This window comes from Leopardus geoffroyi, chromosome C1, assembly GCF_018350155.1.
Source record: "Leopardus geoffroyi isolate Oge1 chromosome C1, O.geoffroyi_Oge1_pat1.0, whole genome shotgun sequence".
NCBI classification, from domain to species: Eukaryota; Metazoa; Chordata; class Mammalia; order Carnivora; family Felidae; genus Leopardus; species Leopardus geoffroyi.
In genome coordinates, this window is record NC_059328.1 from 62,893,244 (window position 1) to 62,914,175 (window position 20,932).

The 20,932-nt window shown below is 36.6% G+C and overlaps 1 protein-coding gene across 7 annotated transcripts in view; it reads right to left on the reverse strand.

Annotated features, from left to right (window-relative positions):
* SLC44A5 (solute carrier family 44 member 5) overlaps positions 1 to 20,932 on the reverse strand; it is a 374,891-nt gene that overhangs the window by 19,201 nt on the left and 334,758 nt on the right. For all 7 annotated transcript variants that reach the window (XM_045477883.1, XM_045477880.1, XM_045477879.1 and 4 more), the window contains 3 exons: positions 15,038 to 15,150; positions 5,466 to 5,597; positions 1,869 to 1,968 (listed from right to left, as the gene is read on the reverse strand). In XM_045477883.1, the coding sequence (XP_045333839.1) occupies positions 1,869 to 1,968; positions 5,466 to 5,597; positions 15,038 to 15,150 (345 nt within the window). The remainder of the gene's footprint in view (positions 1 to 1,868; positions 1,969 to 5,465; positions 5,598 to 15,037; positions 15,151 to 20,932) is intronic.

Consider the following 20,932-nt stretch of genomic DNA (forward strand, 5'->3'; position numbering starts at 1 on the left):
TTTGGAAAAGAAATGTTCACCTTTTTCATATAGCAGCCCTTCAAGTTACTATTCTTTTATGTTCCAGTGTAATCATTCCCTTGATATTTTCTCATAAGTCATAGTGTCTGCAATGTTCACCATCCTAGTAGCCCTATTCCTACTTTTGAATGATCTTTTCACCATATGACACTGAAAACCCAATACTCTTTGATTTAGCCACTGAGAATTATGATGGAACTATTTCCACTCCTAATGCATTGGCATATCTTAGATTCCTTTTGCATTTGTTACCTCGTTCACCTATTTGAGCTATGTTTTGTCACCTTTCTGCAGATACTGCTGTTAGGTGAATCATTGAGAATCTCATGTTTACCCTGTATTCTCACACCAATTTATTCCAGCTCTAACTTCCCCTTGAAAAAAAAAAAATCAACCTGTCATAGTTGTATTGCCCTCTACCCCCACCCCCCCCCCACACAGAGGTGTAATAGTGGGGCAAGTTACAGTGAATTACAGTATCATATTACTTAATAAATAAACCCAGAATATCAGTAGTTTTCAGTGGCTAATGATTGGGCTTCAGTTATTACAGGAAGGAGGGTTTAACAAACTTCTTGTTAACTATTTAAACCATTGGATTCAGGTGGCACTATTATAATTATAGATGACAATTTTGTTAAAATAATCCTTACAGATGATTTAAAATATTTGCTCTCTGGTCATTAGAACTTAGTTTCCATTGTTCTAAATAGAAAGATGGTCTGTTGGCTTTATAGTAATGCTTTTCTTGTTTCTTCCATGCAGTATTCAAAAGTTTAAAGTATTATCCTCAAGTGACCTTTGGAATAGTTTAGAAACTGTAGGTTTCTCCCTGCATGAATTTTAGTGTTTATTTTATAGCATTTTTTTAAAGTTTATTTATTTTGAGAGAGAGAGAGGCAGACAGAAGGAGAGAGAGAAAATCCCAAGCAGTCTCTGCACTGTTAGTACGGAGTCTGATGGGCTTGAACTCACCAACTTCGGGGCTCAATCTCACAAACTGTGAGATCATGACCTGAGCCTAAAGCAAAAGTTGGATGCTTAATTGACTGAGCCCCAGGAACCCCTATTTTATAGCATTAAAATTTTTTTTCAATGTTTGTTTATTTTTCAGAGACATAGCATGAATGAGGGAGGGGTGGAGAGATCAGGAGACACAGAATCCGAAGCAGGCTCCAGGCTCCGAGCTATCAGCACAGAGCCCGCTGCAGAGTTGAACTTACAAACCGAACCATGAGATCATGACCTGAGCCAAAGTTGGAAGTTGGATGCTTAACTGACTGAGCCACCCAGGCACCCCTAGAGCATTTTTTAATAAAAAATTCCTGAATTAAGAGCTGTATATATAAAATGTATAGCCTGGTGCTCCTAGAATCAATTATTCTATTAGCAAATTTAGTCACTCATATAGAAATGGTAATAGCATATAATTGACTATAGAATTATGGTGATTTAAAGTTTTGCAAATGATCTCAACCATCAATATTAACATATGATTCAATATGGGAGTAATACAATATACAATACGAGTTACTTTTATATAGCACCTTATCACTCTCACACGTTATTATCCTAATATACATTTGGTGTTTAAAAAGTGCTAATACATAGACTGATAGGTTTGAGCCCTATTTCACCCTATGATAATTGAGGTTTGGAGATATTGAAGGATTTGTTAGCATGACCTTTCTAATAATTGGCAACGTCTGAACTTAAGTCTTCCTGATGGAAAGCAGATTTCTTTAACAAGTCTTCTTAAAGGGAAAATCATCTGGGGCATCTACACAATAGGCAGTGACAGGTTTGACTGACTGATACACATATGAGTTTCTCCATCAGGGCCTTACTTGCTCCCTTCCTTCAGCAGGGCAATGGAGATGCGGATTCGTTCCCTGAGGAAGATCAGCATGAGGATGATAAACACTTCAAGAAGGCAGAGTATTACCACTTTAAACAGGAAAAAAAAAAAATTAGTGTGTGATACAAATCAATCCAAAAAACAAACTTTCTCCGCAAAAGTTAGGACTGAGTTTCGTGATTATTTCTGCCAATTCTGACTCTCCATAATTTAAGCAGTGCTACCTCTCCCCAAATGCCAATCTTAGAAATTCACTTGCAAAACCTCCAAGAAATGCTGAGAAGTCTAGATTAAAACCTTTAGCTAGAGTTTGAACAACTCAGTTGATCAGGCTTCCATTTTATCTATAGAAACATTTCAAACCATTTGTAAAAATGAGACAGAAGGAAGGGCTGCTCTAGGCAGTGTTATTTTAGATGTGTTCACTTACACTTCATTGATTAAGAGAATTACAGAAAAAACTTTTTGAGCTGTCGACCCTGCTCACAATGCCTCTTCATTAATTGACCTTGCTGACTGACAGGGCAGGCTCTTGCCTGCCACATTTTTATTTTGTGACTCCACTCATCATGGCTACCATTGATGGAATCAGGGTGTAAACCCAACTCCAGTTGTCTGATCAAAGTCTCAGAATTAGAACTAAGGGAATCTACTTCAGTTTTGAATTAAAGGTTATAAAGCTCTTGACCTCTGAGTTATACAAACTCAATGAACTGTGTCAAAACCACCTTTACGTGAAGTGAGTGAATTTGCAAAGAAAGAATGAAGTATATGTATATTAAGGAAACAGAGCAGAGAGGAAATCTTGGGTTCTTTTGGCTTTCTGTTTCCTGGATCCAAATACACTTGAAAGTCCAGCTGCTTTTCTGTTGTTTTGAGTTTGATGAGATACTTCTATATTCTTATAATAAGTCCCAATGCCTTGCCCCTAGCTTGTTCCAATTTTCTTTTTGGCTACCTTAAATTAATTTCTTTTTACTTGAATCCAAATGGTCCTAATTATTATATTTCCTCAATTCTAAGATGCATATTTAACTTAGTAATAACTTTTTTAGGAAAAATAAGAAAATCCTTCATTAAACATCTTTTCATTGATCATAAGATGCATCCTGACTTCAGAGATGTTAAAAAGTGAAACATTATGGATCTTAAAATTAAGGAAATACAGCACTGCTAATAACAATCTGAAACTATAGAAGAAACTTAAGGGAAAGCTATAATTCCCATCTGTGAAAGAATCTGTTCCATTATATCCTTGCTAGACAGTAATTCTGCTCATGCTTGAACACTTCAAGTGACAGGGCACTCATTTCATTCTATTGTTATACCACCAAGATTCTGATGTTACAGCACATATCACTTAACATCTCCAAGTAGAAATCAGCTAACCCAGAGATGTGAGAGAATCTTAGTAACGTATCATCTCGCCACTATGTCTTCTTTTAGTGAAATTATGTATTTATGTTTTCATGCATATTTGATTCTCTTAAATTGAGTCCACAATTATGGTATAGCCATATGGGGTATAGCCATATTAAGCTAAAATCATTATCTTAGAACAAACCTAATATAAGATATGCCAGAATCACTCTATATTCTGAAATTGCGTTGATAAACGTTTCATATTAAACTTCTCCCTTTATAAAACTACATATCTAAAAATGATTACAAGGATTTTATTGTCTTTTGAATTTAAATATTATATTCTTTTCCTGTGTTTGAATAAGAGCAAAGAATGGAAATCTGGTTTTTGAGACCCTGTAGAGAAGTTGGTGTTATTCTAGCTTCTCAGAGCAGGAGACTGGGATAACTAATAGCAGAAATGACAATAGAACCATCTCCTAACACTACCCAAAACTCGTAAAAATGATAATTTTTGTATGTATAACTCTGCTTATTTTTAGTGTTTCCATCGATGAGTGTAATTTCACATTATGCCTTTCTCTTTGGTACCTAGAATTTTGTCCAAACAGAGCAAGTAATCAATTACTGTCTGATAAATGGGTTGTGAAAGTAGAGGCTCATTTGAGGAAAGACTGGTATTGCTAGACTTGAAAATAAAAGCAAGCTCTGTATTTTCCTCAAAGGAGATCCTTTAACTTCTTCAGTGGCAGATTCTGATCATGTCAATGATTTTTGTGTGGAAGGCACTGAAGAGACAGCTGTGGGAAGACCACAGAACCTGTAGCTAAGATCCATCTGATAATAAAATTAGAGGTTTCAAAACATAATGGATGAGATTCATCATCTTTAGACATGGTAGGTAATCACAGTAGATTTCTGACAACATATGGAATCATTCAAATTCAGGAAAACTGTTGAGGACACAAATCCTAAGATGCCTCTGATTTTTAGTTAGAAAGAAATGACTACAAATGAAATAATTCTTCTGCAACATATTTGGGGGGGGAAAGTGTTCTATGAAGGGAACTAATCTGTATAAGAGCCGCACATGGGAACCAAAGAACAAGGATGTGACATTTTGACCTAGCATTGCCTGAGAAAAAGAAAAGTCAAATGTAGCAGAAAAACAGGCTAGGTCATCAAGCTTGGCATGAGCCTATAGAAAAAGTCTCTCAAGATTATACAAAGCCCCCTGCTAAAAAAAAAAAAAAAAAAAAAAAAGCTTCTCATTATTAATTTTGTTGCTCACATGCCTTGATCCCAGGAAAGCAGTGTCCTAGATGGAATATGTTTGCATTCTGGTCAGGAAGAGTATCCTATTAGTGTAAACAACTAAAATGGAAGGCTGGTGACATGATATGGGCCTGTCCTTGAAAACCTGATGACTTCTGGGTGACAAAAGCAAGTTTTCACATTATGGGGATGGGGCCCATACCTGGACCTATGATGCCCCCATCAAGATATTACTCCCCTCTGAGGCTCTCTCTGGGTTTCTTACCAGGCCTCTTGGAATATGCTTTGCCTGGTGCTCTAACTTAAATAATATGAAGAGTTTCTTTTAAAGCAACATGTAAATAGAGATTATTTTTAAATCTTGATTAAAGAATATTAATCTCCATGAAGTGGAAAGAATATGATAAAAACCATTCTAGGAATATAAAAGTGATCTCTGAAATCATCTTTCTTAAAAAAATTTTTTTTAATTTACCCTTAACTAATTCAATAATCTGAACACTTCAAAAATGTAAATTCATTTTGTTACTTATTTTTACAATTCCTATAATAGTTTAAAAGTCTTGCTATGAAAAAAAATGTTTTTTTTTCTGTTTTTAAAACAAATTTGAAAAATCCAACTTTTTTTCCTTTCAAAACACCTTTCTTGGATATCAAGTTAATGGCTATAAACATCCACATCCAAAACATTTTAAGTTGAAGGCAAATAGCATGAGATCATCGTAAGGTAATATTTCCTTAGATTATATAATAAATTTCCCTCAATGACTTTTCCATTTACTGTAGCTAGTAAAATCATAGACACATTTACTTTTATGACATTAGTGATAAGTATATTTAACAGGTTACACCAACCCAAGATTTCCTTTAGACAAAAAAAAAAAAAAAAAAAAAAGATTTCCTTTAATTATTAAAACTTTAACAAAACCAGTTTTTAAAATCCACTCACTAAATGTGAACCATGTTTGTTTCAGTTGAAAGTACATGCTTATATCAGTCTGAATCCCGATGTCATATATAGTTAGATGAGAATTTGGCTGTCCCTGAAGATTGCAGTATTCCTGGTAACAGTGGCCTATTCCTTGAAAAGAAAAGAAAAACAGACTAATATAAAATGTTATTTTCTGAAATATAAGCTATACACATCACACATATCTACAAAGGCAAGATTCAGATTTACAGAGTAAACATTTTATGTGAATCTAATATTCTAAATGTGCTGTTGTATTCAAATAAATGTTACCAGTATTTGCCTGGCTCACTGTGGCAACATCTGGCTTTGTATGTCCTTTTGACTAGAAACAACCTCAGTGTCCATCGACAGGGACTGGCTAAGTAAATTATGGTATATTTGTATAGTAGAATACTATCTTTTTATATAAAGAAGAGAAAGTGTACTGATATTCGATGATCACTGAGATATTTTGTTAAGTGAAAACAACAAGGCACAAAATGACATAAAAAGTGTGCTGTAATTCATATAAGAAGTAGAACAATCTTTATATATACTTTCTTGTGTACACATAAAGTATCTCTGGAAGGATACACAGAAATACATTTTTTACTTCCAGAGAAGGAAACTTACTGACCAAGGAGTAAAACGAGAAGGCAAATTTCACTGTATAACTTTATACCTTTTGAAATTTGAAGCACATAAATAATACAATCTATTTAAAAAGCAAATTTTTAAAAAAGATTTAAGTTGAAAAAGGAGTGCTTTTGAATTAAAAATTTTAGGTGAAGTCATGTCTTGATAGAATTATCTAACGCATAGTCTTATCAAAGATTGTATCCAGGCAAAGCAAATATGGACTGACTAGATTTCCCCAAGACACTGTATTTCAGACTGTATAATGACTTTTTACATAGTCTAGATAAATTGGGAATAAAAAAATAGAGTTAATGAGTTCATTTTTATGACCAATGAGTATGGATTAGGTCCATTGGAAATGTCCAGGCAATATTAAGAAAAACTGCTTTAAAAAAAATAAAGTTTATTTATTTAGAGAGAGAGAGAGAGAGTACACGCAAGCAGGGGAGGGACAGAGAGTAAGGGAGAGAGAGAATGCCAAGTAGGCTTTGCACTGTCAGTGCAGAGCTCGATGTGGGGCTCAATCCCACAAACCATGAGATCATGACCCAAGGCGAAATCAAGAGTCAGTTGCTTCCCTGACTGAGCCACCCAGGCACCCATGAGGAAAACTTCCTTTTAAACCCCAACTGTAAACTAACAGGTTGTTTTCTAGATATCAGGTAAGAAAGAGGGTGAGGTCCATGGAGAGAGGCAAGACTAGACTAGAATGGACATTTGTTTCTCAAAGAGATATAAGACAAATCTCTTTCTGGTCCTGCTTTCCCAGTGTATTTTAAAAAATTCCTTTAAAAATGAGGGGCGCCTGGGTGGCTCAGTTGGTTGAGTGTTCGACTTCAGCTCAGGTCATGATCTCACCGCTGGTGAATTTGAGCCCCGTATCAGGCTCTGTGCTGACAGCTCAGAGCCTGGAGCCTGCTTCATATTCTGGGTCTCCCTCTCTCTCTCTGCCCTCTCCTGCTCATGCTGTCTCTCTCTGTCTCTCAAAAATAAATAAACATTAAAAAAATTCCTTTAAAAATGCTTTTGGAATATCTGATACATACAAAATTATGTAGTCAAATGAACACATATAGATGCATCACCTAGTTTAAGTTTTATAATCTTAATTTTGCTCTAATTAAGCAAAATAAATTTTTCTCTTCTGAGATCTCATCCTCTCCCTGCCTCTCCCTGCCAAAGAACAATTATTCTGAATTTTGTGATTATTCTTTTGTTTTAAGAAAAAGATGTGTTGAAATCGCTCAAGAGTTGGGGCACCTGAATGGCTCAGTCAGTTAAGCGTCCAGCTTTCAGTTTCAGCTCAGGTCATGATCTCACAGTTTCCTGAGTTCAAGCCCCACATCGGGTTCTGTGCTGCCAGTGCAGAGCCTTCTTGGGATTCTCTCTCTCCATCTCTCTCTGCCCCTCCCCTACTTTCACTGTTCTGTTTCTCTCAAAATAAATAAACTTAATAAAAAAATAAGAAGAGATCTCCCAAGGGAGATTCATAACTCATACAAGTTTTTTATGATTTATTTATCCTTATGGTTTATGAATCTTGAATCTATTTCATTAGATGCATATATGTTTAGAATTGGTGTATCTTTTAAGCAAATTCAATCCTTTCTAGCTATAATAATGCTTTTTATTCTAAAATCTATTATGGCAACTGCAGGTCTCTTTTGGTTAATGATTTAAAATAAATTTATATTCCTTTCACCAGTTTTTTCCACCCTCCACCATCCCCGCCTTCCACCTCTGGCAAATATCATCTGTTCTCTGTATGTACAAGCTTGTTGTTTTAATTTTATATATATATATATTTTTTAAATTTTTTTTCAACGTTTATTTATTTTTGGAACAGAGAGAGACAGAGCATGAACGGGGGAGGGGCAGAGAGAGAGGGAGACACAGAATCGGAAACAGGCTCCAGGCTCTGAGCCATCAGCCCAGAGCCCGACGCGGGGCTCGAACTCACGGACGGCGAGATCGTGACCTGGCTGAAGTCGGACGCTTAACCGACTGCGCCACCCAGGCGCCCCTTAATTTTATATTTTTAAGTTTTAATTAAAATGTAGTTGACCTACAACATAACATTAGTTTCAGGTGTAGGGATTCAATAATTCTATACATTACAAAATGCTTACTATGGCAAGTATAGTTACCACCTGTCATTGTATAGTTATTACAATTTTATTGACTGTATTCCCAGTGCTGTACTTTGCATCCCCATGGCTTATTTTATAACTTGAAGTTTGTACCTCTTAATTTCTTTCCCTGATTTCATCCATCTTCCCACTTCCCTCACCTCTGGCAACTACCAATTTGTTCTATTTACGGGTATGTTTCTGTGCTTGTTTGGTTTTTTAGATTCCATATATACATAAAATCATGTGGTATTGGTCTTTCTCAGACTTACTTAATAGTCTCCAGATTCGTCTATGTCGTTGCAATGGCAATATTTCATTCTTTTTTATCCATTTTTTTTTTTTAACAATTTCTTTATCCATTCATCCATTGATGGACACTTAGGTTGTTTCCTATCTTAGCTATTGTAAATAATGCTGCAATGAACATGGAGATGCATATGTCTTTTTGAGTTAGTGCTTTCATCTTCAGGTAAATACCCATATGTGGAATTGCTGAATCATATGGTAGTTCTATTTTTAATTTTTTAAAAGAATCTCCATACTGTTTTCCATGGTGGCTGAACCAATTTACATTTCCTCCCAACGTGTGCAGAAGGGTTCCTTTAGCTCTACATCTTTCCAACACTTATTTCTTCTCTTTTTGCTAATATGTGTGAAGTATTATCTTATTGTGGTTTTGATGTGCATTTCCCTGATGATTAGCGATGTTGAGTACCTTCCCATGAAGCTGTTGGCCATCTGTATACCTGCTTTGGGAAAATGTCTAGTCAGTTCTTCCAGCCATTTTTAAACAATTTTGTTGTTGTTGTTGTTGTTGTTTATTTTGTTTTGTTCGTTTTGTTTTTTGGTTTTTTGGCTACTGAGTTTTGTGAGTCCTTTATATTAGCCCCCTTATCAGATATCTGATTTGCAAATATTTTCTCCCATTCAATAGGTTGCTTTTTCATTTTGTTGAGGGATTACTTTGCTGTGTAGAATCTTTTTAGATTATGTAGGTTCACTTATTTATTTTTGTTTTTATTGCTTTTGATTTTTACATCCTGTTAACAAAAATCATTGCTAAGACCTGTGTCAAGGAGCTTACTGCCTTTGTTTTCTTCTGGAATTTTATGGTTTCAGGTCTTATATTCAAGTCTTTAGATTCATTTTGAGTAAATTTTTGTATATAGGTGTAAGAAAGTAGTCCAGTTTTTCCAACACAATTTGTTGAGGAGACTGTCCTTTCCCATCATATATCTTGGCTCCTTTGTCATAAATTAACTGACCATATACGAGTGGGCTTATTTTGGGGCTCTCTATTCTGTTCCACTGATCTATGTGTCTGTTTTTATGCCAATACCATACTTTTAAAATTACTATAGCTCTGTAATATAGCTTGAAACCAGGGTACATTATGCCTCCAGTTTTGTTCTCTTTTCTCAAGACTGCTTTGACTTTTTGGGTTTTGTGGGGATTTTTTTGTGGTTCCATACAAATTTTAGGATTATTTGTTCTACTTCTTTTAAAAGTTTAATTGGAATTTTGATAGGGATTGCAACAAATCTGTAGATTACTTTGGGTATTATGCAGATCTCAACAATATTTATTCTCCTAATCCATGAGCACAGAATATCTTTCCATTTATTTGTATCTTCTCTAATCTATTTATTAATGTCTTGTAGTTTTCAATACATAGGTCTTTAACCTCCTTGGTTAAATTTATTCCTAGGTATTTTATTTTTCTGATGCAATTTTTTTTTTTTACATTTTTTTTTTCAACGTTTATTTATTTTTGGGACAGAGAGAGACAGAGCATGAACGGGGGAGGGGCAGAGAGAGAGGGAGACACAGAATCGGTAACAGGCTCCAGGCTCTGAGCCATCAGCCCAGAGCCCGACGCGGGGCTCGAACTCACAGACCGCGAGATCGTGACCTGGCTGAAGTCGGACGCTTTAACCGACTGCGCCACCCAGGCGCCCCCTGATGCAATTTTAAATGCGATTGTAAATGGATAGATTTCCCAGACAGAAAATCAGTAAGGAAACATCAGCTTTAAACAACATGTTAGATCAGGTGGACTTAACAGATATAAACAGACTATTCCATCCAAAACAACACAATACACATTCTTCTCAAGTGCACATGGAACATTTTCAAGGATAGATCATATGTTAGACCACAAAAAAAAAATCTTAATAAATTTAAAAGAACTGAAATTATATCGATCATCTTCTCTGGCCACAGTGGTATGAAACTAGAAATTAATTACACGAGGAAAACTGGAAAATTCACAAATATGTGGAGATTAAACAACATGCTACTGAACAACCAATAGGTCCAAGAAGAAATCAAAAGGTGAATAAAAAGTACTTGAGACAAATGAAAATGGAGAAATAACATACCAAAATTTGTGGGATACAGCAAAAGCAGTTCTAAGAGGGAAGTTCATAAGGACACAGCTTATCTCAAGAAGCAAGAAAAGTCTCAAACAAACAACCTAACTTTAGAACTCAAGGAACTAGAAAAACAATAAAGGAAGCCCAAAGTTAGAAGGGAAAAAAAAAGATTAGAGTAGAAATAAATGTGATAGAAACTAAAAAGATAGAAGACCAATGAAACTGAGAGCTGGATCTTTGAAAAGATAAGCAAAATGGACAAGTATTAGCTAGACTCACCAACAAAAAAAGAGGACTCAAATAAATAAAATCAGAAATGAAAGAGGAGAGGTTATCACTGATATCAAAGAAATACAAAGGATCATAGAAGACTACAGTAGATCCTTAAGCAACATGAAGGTTAGGGGTGCCTACCCCTGATGCAGTCAAAAAGCCATGGCTCCCCCAAAACTCAACTACTAAAATCCCAGAGTTGACCAGAAGCCTTACTAATACCATTAGCAGTTAATACTAAATATTAACATTTAGTATTTAGTATGCTATATATACTATATACTATATTCTTATAATAAAGTAAGCTAGGGAAAATAATATTATGAAGAAAATTGTAAGGAGGGGCACCTGGGTGGCTCAGTGAAGCATCTGACTCTTGATTTTGGCTCCAGTCATGATCTCACGGTCTGTGGTTTCAAGCCATGCATCAGGCTCTGCACTGACAGCCTATATGGGATTTTCTCTCTCGTTCTCTCTCTGCCCCTCCCCTGCTTGTGTACACATACTTTGGCTCTCTCCCTCAAAATAAATAAGTTAAAAAAAAAGAAAATCATAAGGAAAAGAAAATATGTTTATAGTACTGTATATATATATGTGTGTGTGTGTGTGTGTGTGTATCTATCTATCTATCTATCTATCTATCTATCTATCTATCTACACACATATAAAACCTGAGGGCACCTGGGTGGCTTAGTTGGTTGAGCATTTAGCTATTGATTTTGGATCAGGTCATGATCTCACTGTTAGTGACTTCGAGCCCTGCCTCAGGCTCCATGCTGACATTGTGGAGCCTGCTTGGGATTCTCTCCCCCTAACCCTCTGCCCCTCCCCCACTCGTTCTCTCTCTCTCTCTCTCTCTCTCTCTCTCTCTCCCCCCCTCTCCCTCTCTCCCTCCCTCCCTCCCTCTCTCTCTCTCTCTCTCTCTCTCTCTCAAAACTAAAGATTTTTTTAAAAATTTTCATGTAAGTGTACCCATGCAGTGAAACCCATGGTGCTCAAGTGTCAACTATATTAAGAACAATTATATGCCAACAAATTCAACAACTTAGAAGAAATGCATAAATTCCTAGAAATATACAACCCACCTAGATGGATACATGATGAAACAGAATATCTGAACAGACCAAACTAGTAAGAAAAATGAATCGGTATCAAAAATCTCCCAACAAACAAAAGGCCAGGACCAGATGGTTTCATGGGTAGATTCTACCAAAATTCAAAGAAGAATTAATACCATCTTTCTCAAGCTCCTTCAAAAAATGGAAGTGTAGGAAACATTTCTAAACTCATTTTACAAGGCCAGTATTATTCTGATGCCAAAATCAGACAAGGACACCACAAAAAAATTATAGGCCAATATCCCTGATGAACTTAGGTGCACAAATCCTCAACAAAATATTAGCAAACTGAATTAAACATTACTTTAAAAATATCATATACCATGATCAAGTAGGATTTATTCCAGGGATGCAAAGATAGTTCAGCACCCACAAATCAATAAATGTGATGTGCCACATTAATGAAATTAATGAAATAAAAGATAAAAATTGTTTGGATCATCTTAATAGATGCAGAAAAAGCACATGACAAAATTCAACATCCATTCCTGTGTAAACCAAGATTGTTTATTGAGCAATTATTATGTGCTAAGCAGCTAAACACTATATGTACATTATTTTAAAAAAATACTCAGAGTCTGGGGTGCCTGGATGGCTCAGTGGGTTAAGTGTCTGACTTCGGCTCAGGTCATAATCTCATGGCTCATGAGTTCCAGCCCCATGTCAGGCTCTGTGCTGAGAGCCTGGAGACCGCTTCAGATTTGGTCTCTCTCTCTCTCTCTCTCTCTCTTCCTGCCCCTCCCCTGCCATGCTCTGTCTCTCTCTCTCTCAAAAATAAACACTAAAAAAATCTTAAAAAAATTCTCAGAGAGCAAAGGAACAAACCATAAGAGACTATTAAAGATAGAGAACAAACTGAGGTTTGATGGAGGGAGGTGGGTGGGGGATGGGCTAGAAGGGTGATGGATATTAAGGAGGGCATTTGTTATGATGAGCACTGGGTGTTGTATGTAATCGATGAATCACTGAATTCTACTCCTGAAACCAATATTGCACTGTATGTTAGTTAATTCATTAGAATTAAGTAAAAATTTGAAGAAAAAAATACTCAGAGTCCTATTGTGTAGTTGAAGACATGACAAATTAGAGAGACTATGTACTTGTAGAGGGTCACACAGTTAATATGCAATGAACCTGGGATTGTGCCTTTTCAATCTCCAAATTCATGCTTATAACCCCAGTTATATAGTCTCTCCTATGTAACTCTTAACTTGTTCTGGTCAGTAAGAATTGTTCCACTGATGTTCAAGGGCACTTGCCCACAAATAGCCTGGCTTTTTCTCTGCTTAGTATGACACATCCACATTGTTGTTTGCCTTAGTAAATAGGCTATTAGTAGCAAATGGTTGGTTTCCCACGATGTGGAGAAAGTCAGTTGTCCAAGATAGTAGCAGAGGTCAGTTATATGTAATATTATACTTCTCAGTCTCGCTAGACATTTCCCCACTCAATGAATGGTTTCAAGCTGATTTGCCACACCATTAATTGCTGAGTTAGCACTACACCTAGGGAGTCACGGGGAGCTGAAATTGGTTATTTCACCTGCACTTGTGATATATTGACAATCTTTCTCCCTCTTGCCACTGTCAAACTGTCACTACTGCCAAACTCGGATTTTTCTTGCTCCCTAAAACAAGTCAGTGAAATCAATACCAGACTTTATTGTCCTTCCCTTCTTGATGACAATAAAAGTGATTGAATCACATGCCCAGACTCTAGTCGTAGAGGGCAGAGTTTATTTTGAGCGCTAAGCAAAACACACAAAAAAGACTTTTAAACAAAAAGCTTTCTTGGGAGTTTTTGGATTAAGGGGTATCAGTTCTTACATTCCTCCACCAGTTTGACCCACCTCTTCACATGCAGCTGCACAGTAGGAGCAGATAAAGAATACCTACAGAGACGTAACAACTGTCTAGAAACCTATTGAGGATAACGAGGAGGACAGTAACAATAAACCAACACATATTGAGTGTTTCCTGTTTTCCAGGTATTGGTCTAAGAGCGTTATATTCATTGTCTCATTTAATCTTCACAATCTTGTAAGATGGAGATACTATTATTGTGCTAAGGTTACAAATAAGGAACATTATTGGGTCTTACAATCATTAGGAAACTTTTCCAAAGTTATTTAGTTATAGGTTATGGAATTGGGATTAGAACTCAGGCTAACCACAGAACTGGGAGATTCAACTGCATTCTTATATGGATATGTGTGAAGTTCTTCTTCGAGTGACAAAAATAAGAATTTTGCTATTTTTTGTGTCTGCTACCATAAAACTACATTGTCAATCCAAATGGTGTCGTAGGGGAAATCACTTGAATAGAAACATCTCAAATATTCATATATTGACCCAAATATGTATTAGCAGACTAAAAGGAAACGGCCATAAGTGTTATATTGTTCCTTGGGAGAGACTTTAGTGCCTTTTTTGGTGTTCACACTGCACCTGTACTGCTTTTGAGGTGACTGAGTTTTTCATTAGATTTCAACCTTTATATACAGTAACCCTCCACCCAAAGAGTGTAATTCAGAATACTTGACTCTAGAGGGTGATGCCTCATTATGGAGTACGGGCCAATTATTAGAATGTGTGACAGTACCTGTGTTAAAAGTATTGTGTTCGAAGAGAAAAATAGATCACACTTCTGTAACTATGCAGACCTAGCCTATGACCAGACAGAAAATTTAAAGGAATAAAATAAGTTGTCTGAAATATTTTTTATCAGCCTGAAAGGTATTCTTTTTATTTCCTTCTTAATAACTATGAGGCATGAAACCAAAGGTCAGTAAGGAAAAAGAGTAGAACATTTTGACAGCACTTTTTTTCAAGATAAAGAAGATAAAAGTTATAGAAATAATATATGCAAAATATAATTTTTCTCAGTTTAACACTTTAGGGGCAGGGGAGTAAAGAATAATTAAATTCACTGCAAGTAAAATGCTTTCTGGTAACTGATACTGGCCATAAATTGATAATGAAAAGAAAAGGACTACTTTGACATTTGGTGATTTTAAAAGGAGTGATACTTACCATAACCTATAATTCCAATCACACCCACCATGAAGACCCAGAAGAGTAATCCAGCTATGTATCTCAGGAGTATCACAAACATCCAACTAAGGAACATGGCGATAATCAGGCCACTAGAGGAAAGAGAAGACAATACATAAAGGAGGCCAAGTGTGCTAAACATAACATAATGTTAACAGCAAGACAACACTTTTTTTTTCTATTCAAAATCATTCTCTTTATTTTACCTAGCTATAGAAACATTTATAATATTAAAATGCATAAACAATAGTTCCTATTAAGACTTTTATATGAAACAGTAGGACCATCAGGAACTTCATACCTGAGTCAATCTTTGTGTACCTGGATAAGCTGAAGTCTGGCAGTAACCATTATTCAAGGAAAAAAACAATTCCTCCAATCCACAGTTTTGGCCTATCTGCCACAGCTGCCCATGCCATATTTTTCCCTTCCACACATCTCACTAAGTCATAAAACATATCCGTGATAATTTGTGCTGTTCTGTCTACCTCTTGACTGATGGGAGGAAACCTTATGTAACAGAACTATCTAGAAGCAAGAGAGCAGTCTTAGGGCAGAAAAGAAAAATAATTGCCCTCACATAGTTCCTGAACCCATGATTTTGTAGCCATTATTATGGTGTAATTATCTAGTAGTTTGTGATGTCTATCACCAGACATATATTTCAGGTCCCCAGTGATCTATGGGTCATTATATGGAGCCATGATAAGGCCTCTGTCTCTCCTGGGCCATGTGACTTTATCAAGCCATCAGCAGCATGACTATTTTTTTTCTGTTTTAATTTCTTCCTGGAGTTTGAGCTAGTAGAGATGCTTCTCCCCCATCCCACCCATATATCCAGGTTATAGTCATATTGAGTTCCTCTTGTTACTTTCATTAAACAGAACTCATAAGAGTAGAAATTTGGATGATGCTTCCATTAGGAAGATAACTCTGATGCTCTTTTTAAGTTTCCAAACATAGAAACACAGCTTGGTACATTTATTGAGTTCATTGTCTCTAAGAATTATCTTTTTTTGTTTAAGAATTTTTTTAAATATGATATTGATTGTTAAAATGGTTTCCATACAACACCCAGTGCTCATCCCAACAGGTGCCCTCCTCACTCCTCACTGCCCATCACCCACTTTCCCCTCCCTCCCACCATCCATCAACCCTCAGTTTATTCTCAGTTTTTAAGAGTCTCTTATGCTTTGGCTCTCTCCCTCTCTTTTTTTTTTTCCTTCTCCTCCCCCATGGTCTTCTGTTAAGTTTCTCAGGATCCACATAAGAGTGAAAACATCTGGTATCTGTCTTTCTCTGTATGGCTTATTTCACTTAGCATAACACTCTCCAGTTCCATCCATGTTGCTACAAAAGGCCATATTTCATTCTTTCTCATTGCCACGTAGTATTCCATTGTGTATATAAACCACAATTTCTTTATCCATTCATCAGTTGATGGGCATTTAGGCTTTTCCATAATGTGGCTATTGTTGAAAGTGCTGCTATAAACATTGGGATACAAGTGCCCCTATGCATCAGCACTCCTGTATCCCTTTGGTAAATTCCTAGCAATGCTATTGCTGGGTCATAGGGTAGATCTATTTTGAATTTTTTGAGGAACCTCCACACTATTTTCCAGAGTGGCTGCACCAGTTTGCATTCCCACCAACAGTGCAAGAGGGTTCCTGTTTCTCCACATCCTCTCCAGCATCTATAGTCCCCTGATTAGTTCATTTTAGCCACTCTCACTGGCATGAGGTGTTATCTCAGTGTGCTTTTGATTTGAATTTCCCTAATGAGGAGTGACATTGGGCATCTTTTCATGTGCCTGTTGGCCATCTGGATGTCTTCTTTAGAGAAGTGTCTATTCATGTCTTCTGCCCGTTTCTTCACTGGATTATTTGTTTTTCAGGAGTGGAGTTTGGTGACTTCTTTATAGATTTTGGATACTAGCCCTTTGATATGTCATTTGCAAATAACTTCCCATTCCGTTGGTTGCCTTTTAGTTTTGTTGATTGTTTCCTTTGCTGTGCAGAAGCTTTTTTATCTTCATGAGGTCCCAATAGTTCATTTTTGCTTTTAATTCCCTTGCTTTTGGAGATGTGTCAAGTAGGAAACTGCTGCGGCTTAGGTCAGAGAGGATTTTTCCTGCTTCCTCCTCTAGGGTTTTGATGGTTTCCTGTCTCACATTCAGGTCCTTTATCCATTTTGAGTTTATTTTTGTGAATGGTGTAAGAAAGTGGTCTAGTTTCATTCTTCTGTATTTTGCTGCCCAGTTTTCCCAGCACCATTTGTTAAAGAGACTGTCTTTTTTCCATTGGATATTCTTTCCTGCTTTGTCAAAGATTAATTGGCCATAATTTTTTGGGTCCAGTTCTGGAGTCTCTCTTCTAGTCCATTGGTCTATGTGTCTGTTTTTGTGCCAATACCATGCTGTCTTGAGATTACAGCTTTGTAGTAGAGGCTAAAGTCTGGGATTGTGATGTCTCCTGCTTTGGTCCTCTTCTTCAAAATTACTTTGGCTATTCGGGGTCTTTTGTGGTTCCACACAAATTTTAGGATTGCTTGCTTTAGCTTCGAGAACAATGCTGGTGCAATTTTGATTGGGATTGCAGTGAATGTGTAGATGGCTTTGGGTAGTATTGACATTTTAACAATATTTATTTTTCCATTCCATGAGCACAGAATGTTTTTCCATTTCTTTGTCTCTTCTTCAATTTCCTTCATAAGCTTTCTATAGTTTTCAGCATACAGGTCTTTTACATCTTTGGTTTGGTTTATTCCTAGGTATTTTATGATTCTTGGTGCATTTGTGAATGGGATCCATTTCTTTGTCTTTTTGTTGCTTCATTATTAGCGTATAAGAATGCAACTGATTTCTGTAGATTAATTTTGTGTCCTGCAACTTTGCTGAATTCATGTATCAGTTCTAGCAGACTTTTGGTGGAGTCTATTGGGTTTTCATGTATAGTATCATGTAATCTGCAAAAAGTGAAAGCTTGACTTCATCTTTGCCAATGTTGATGCCTTTGATTTCCTTTCGTTGTCTGATTGCTGATGCTAGCACTTCCAACACTATGTTAAACAACTGCAGTGAGAGTGGACATCCCTGTCGTGGTCCTGATCTCAGGGGAAAAGCTCTATTTTTCCACATTGAGGATGATATTAGCTGTGGGCTTTTCATAAATGGCTTTTATGATGTTTAAGTATGTTCCTTCTATCCAGACTTTCTCGAGGGTTTTTATTAAGAAAGGATGCTGAATTTTGTCAAATGCTTTTTCTGCACCGATTGACAGGATCATATGGTTCTTCTCTTTTCCTTCATTAATGTGATGTATCATATTGATTGATTTGTGAATATTAAACCAGGCCTACAGCCCAAAAATAAATCCCACTTGATCATGGTGAATAATTCATTTTATATGCTGTTGAATTCGATTTACTAATATCTTGTTGAGAATTTTTGCATCCATTTTCATCAGGGATATTGGCTTGTAGTTCTCTTTTTTTGCTGGGTCTGTCTGGTTTGGGAATCAAAGTAATGCTGGCTTCATAGAATGAGTCTGGAAGTTTTCCTTCCCTTTCTATTTTGTGGAACAGCTTGAGAAGGATAAGTATTATCTCTGCTTTAAATGTTTGGTAGAATTCCCCAGGGAAGCCATCTGGTCTTGGACTCTTATTTGTCGGGAGTTTTTTTTTTTTTTAATGGTTTTATTTTTGAGACACAGAGCATGAGACAGAGCATGAGTAGGGGAGGGGAAGAGAGAGAGAGGGAGACACAGAATCCGAAACAGGCTCCAGGCTCCGAGCTGTCAGCACAGAGCCTGACGCGGGGCTCGAACTCATGGACTGTGAGATCATGACCTGAGCTGAAGTCGGATGCTTAACCGACTGAGCCACCCAGGCGCCCCTGTTGGGAGGTTTTTGATAACTGATTCAGTTTCTTCGCTGGTTATGGGTCTGTTCAAATTTTCTATTTCTTCCTGTCTGAGATTTGGAAGTGTGTGGGTGCTTAGGAATTTGTCCATTTCTTCCAGGTTGTCCAGTTTGTTGGCATATAATTTTTCATAGTATTCCCTGATAATTGTTTGTATTTCTGAGGGATTGGTTGTAATAATTCCATTTTCATTCCTGATTTTATCTATTTTGGTCTTCCCCCCCCCCTCCTCTTTTTGAGAAGCCTGGCTAGAGGTGTATCAATTTTGTTTATTTTTTTCAAAAAAACAACTCTTGGTTTCATTGATCTGCTCTACTGTTTTGTTTTTTTGTTTTTTTTTTAGATTCTATATTGTTGTTTTCTGCTGTGATCTTTATTATTTCTCTTTTTCTGCTGGGTTGAGGGTGTCTTTGCTGTTCTGTTTCTATTTCCTTTAGGTATGCTATTAGGTTTCATATTTGGGATTTTTCTTGTTTCTTGAGATAGGCCTGGATTGCAATGTATTTTCCTCTCAGGACTGCCTTTGCTGCATCCCAAAGCATTTGGATTGTTCTATTTTCATTTTCATTTGTTTGCATATATTTTTTAATTTTTCTATAATTGCCTGGTTGACCTATTCATTCTTTAGTAGGGTGTTCTTTAACCTCCATGCATTTGGAGGTTTTCCAGGCTTTTTCCTGTGGTTGGTTTCAAGTTTCAAGAAAGTATATTCTGTTGCTTTGGGATGCAGAGGTCGAAATATATCTGTCAAGTCCATCTGATCCAGTGTATCATTCAGGGCCCTTATTTCTTTATTGATCCTGTGTCTAGATGATCTACCCATCGTTGTGAGTATTAAAGTCCCCTGAAATTATCACATTCTTATCAATAAGGTTGCTTATGTTTGTGATTGTTTTATATATTTGGGGGCTCCCATATTTGGCGCATAGACGTTTATAATTGTTAGCTCTTCCTGATGGATAGACCCTGTAATTATTATATCATGCCCTTCGTCATCTCTTGTTACAACCTTTCATTTAAAGTCTAGTTTGTCTGATATAAGTATGGCTACTCCAGCTTTCTTTTGACTTCCAGTAGCATGATAGATAGTTCTCCATCCCCTCACTTTCAATCTGAAGGTGTCCTCAGGTCCAAAATGAGTCTCTTGTAGACAACAAATAGATGGGTCTTGTTTTTTTTATCCATTCTGATACCCTATGTCTTTTGGTTGGAGCATTTAGTCCATTTACATTCAGTGTTATTATGGAAAGATATGGGTTTCGAGTCATTGTGATGTCTCTAGGTTTCATGCTTGTAGTGATGTCTCTGCTACTTTGTGGTCCTTGCAACATTTGACTCACAGAGTTCCCCTTAGGATCTCTTGTAGGGCTAGTTTAGTGGTGATGAATTCCTTCAGTTTTTGTTTGTTTGGGAAAACCTTTATCTCACTTTCTATTCTGAATGACAGACTTGCTGGATAAACGACTCTTGGCTGCATATTTTTTTTGTTCATCACATTGAAGATTTCCTGCCATTCCTTTCTGGCCTGCCAAGTTTCAGTATACAGGTCTGCCACTACTCTTATGGGTCTACCTTTGTAATTTAGAGCCTGTTTATCTCTAGCTGCTTCACAATTTTCCCTTTATCCTTGTAATCTGCCAGTTTCACTATGATACGTCGTGCAGAAGATAGATTCAAGTTACATCTGAAGGGAGTTCTCTGTGCCTCTTGCATTTCAATGCGTTTTTCCTTCCCCAGATAGGGAAGTTCTCAGCTATGATTTGTTCAAGTACACCTTCAGCCCCTTTCTCTCTTTCTTCTTCTTCTGGAATTCCTATGATACGGATATTGTTCTGTTTGATTGCATCACTTAGTTCTCTAATTCTCCCCTCATACACCTGGATTTTTTTAATCTTTTTTCAGCTTCCTCTTTTTCCATAATTTTATCTTCTAATTCACCTATTCTCTCCTCT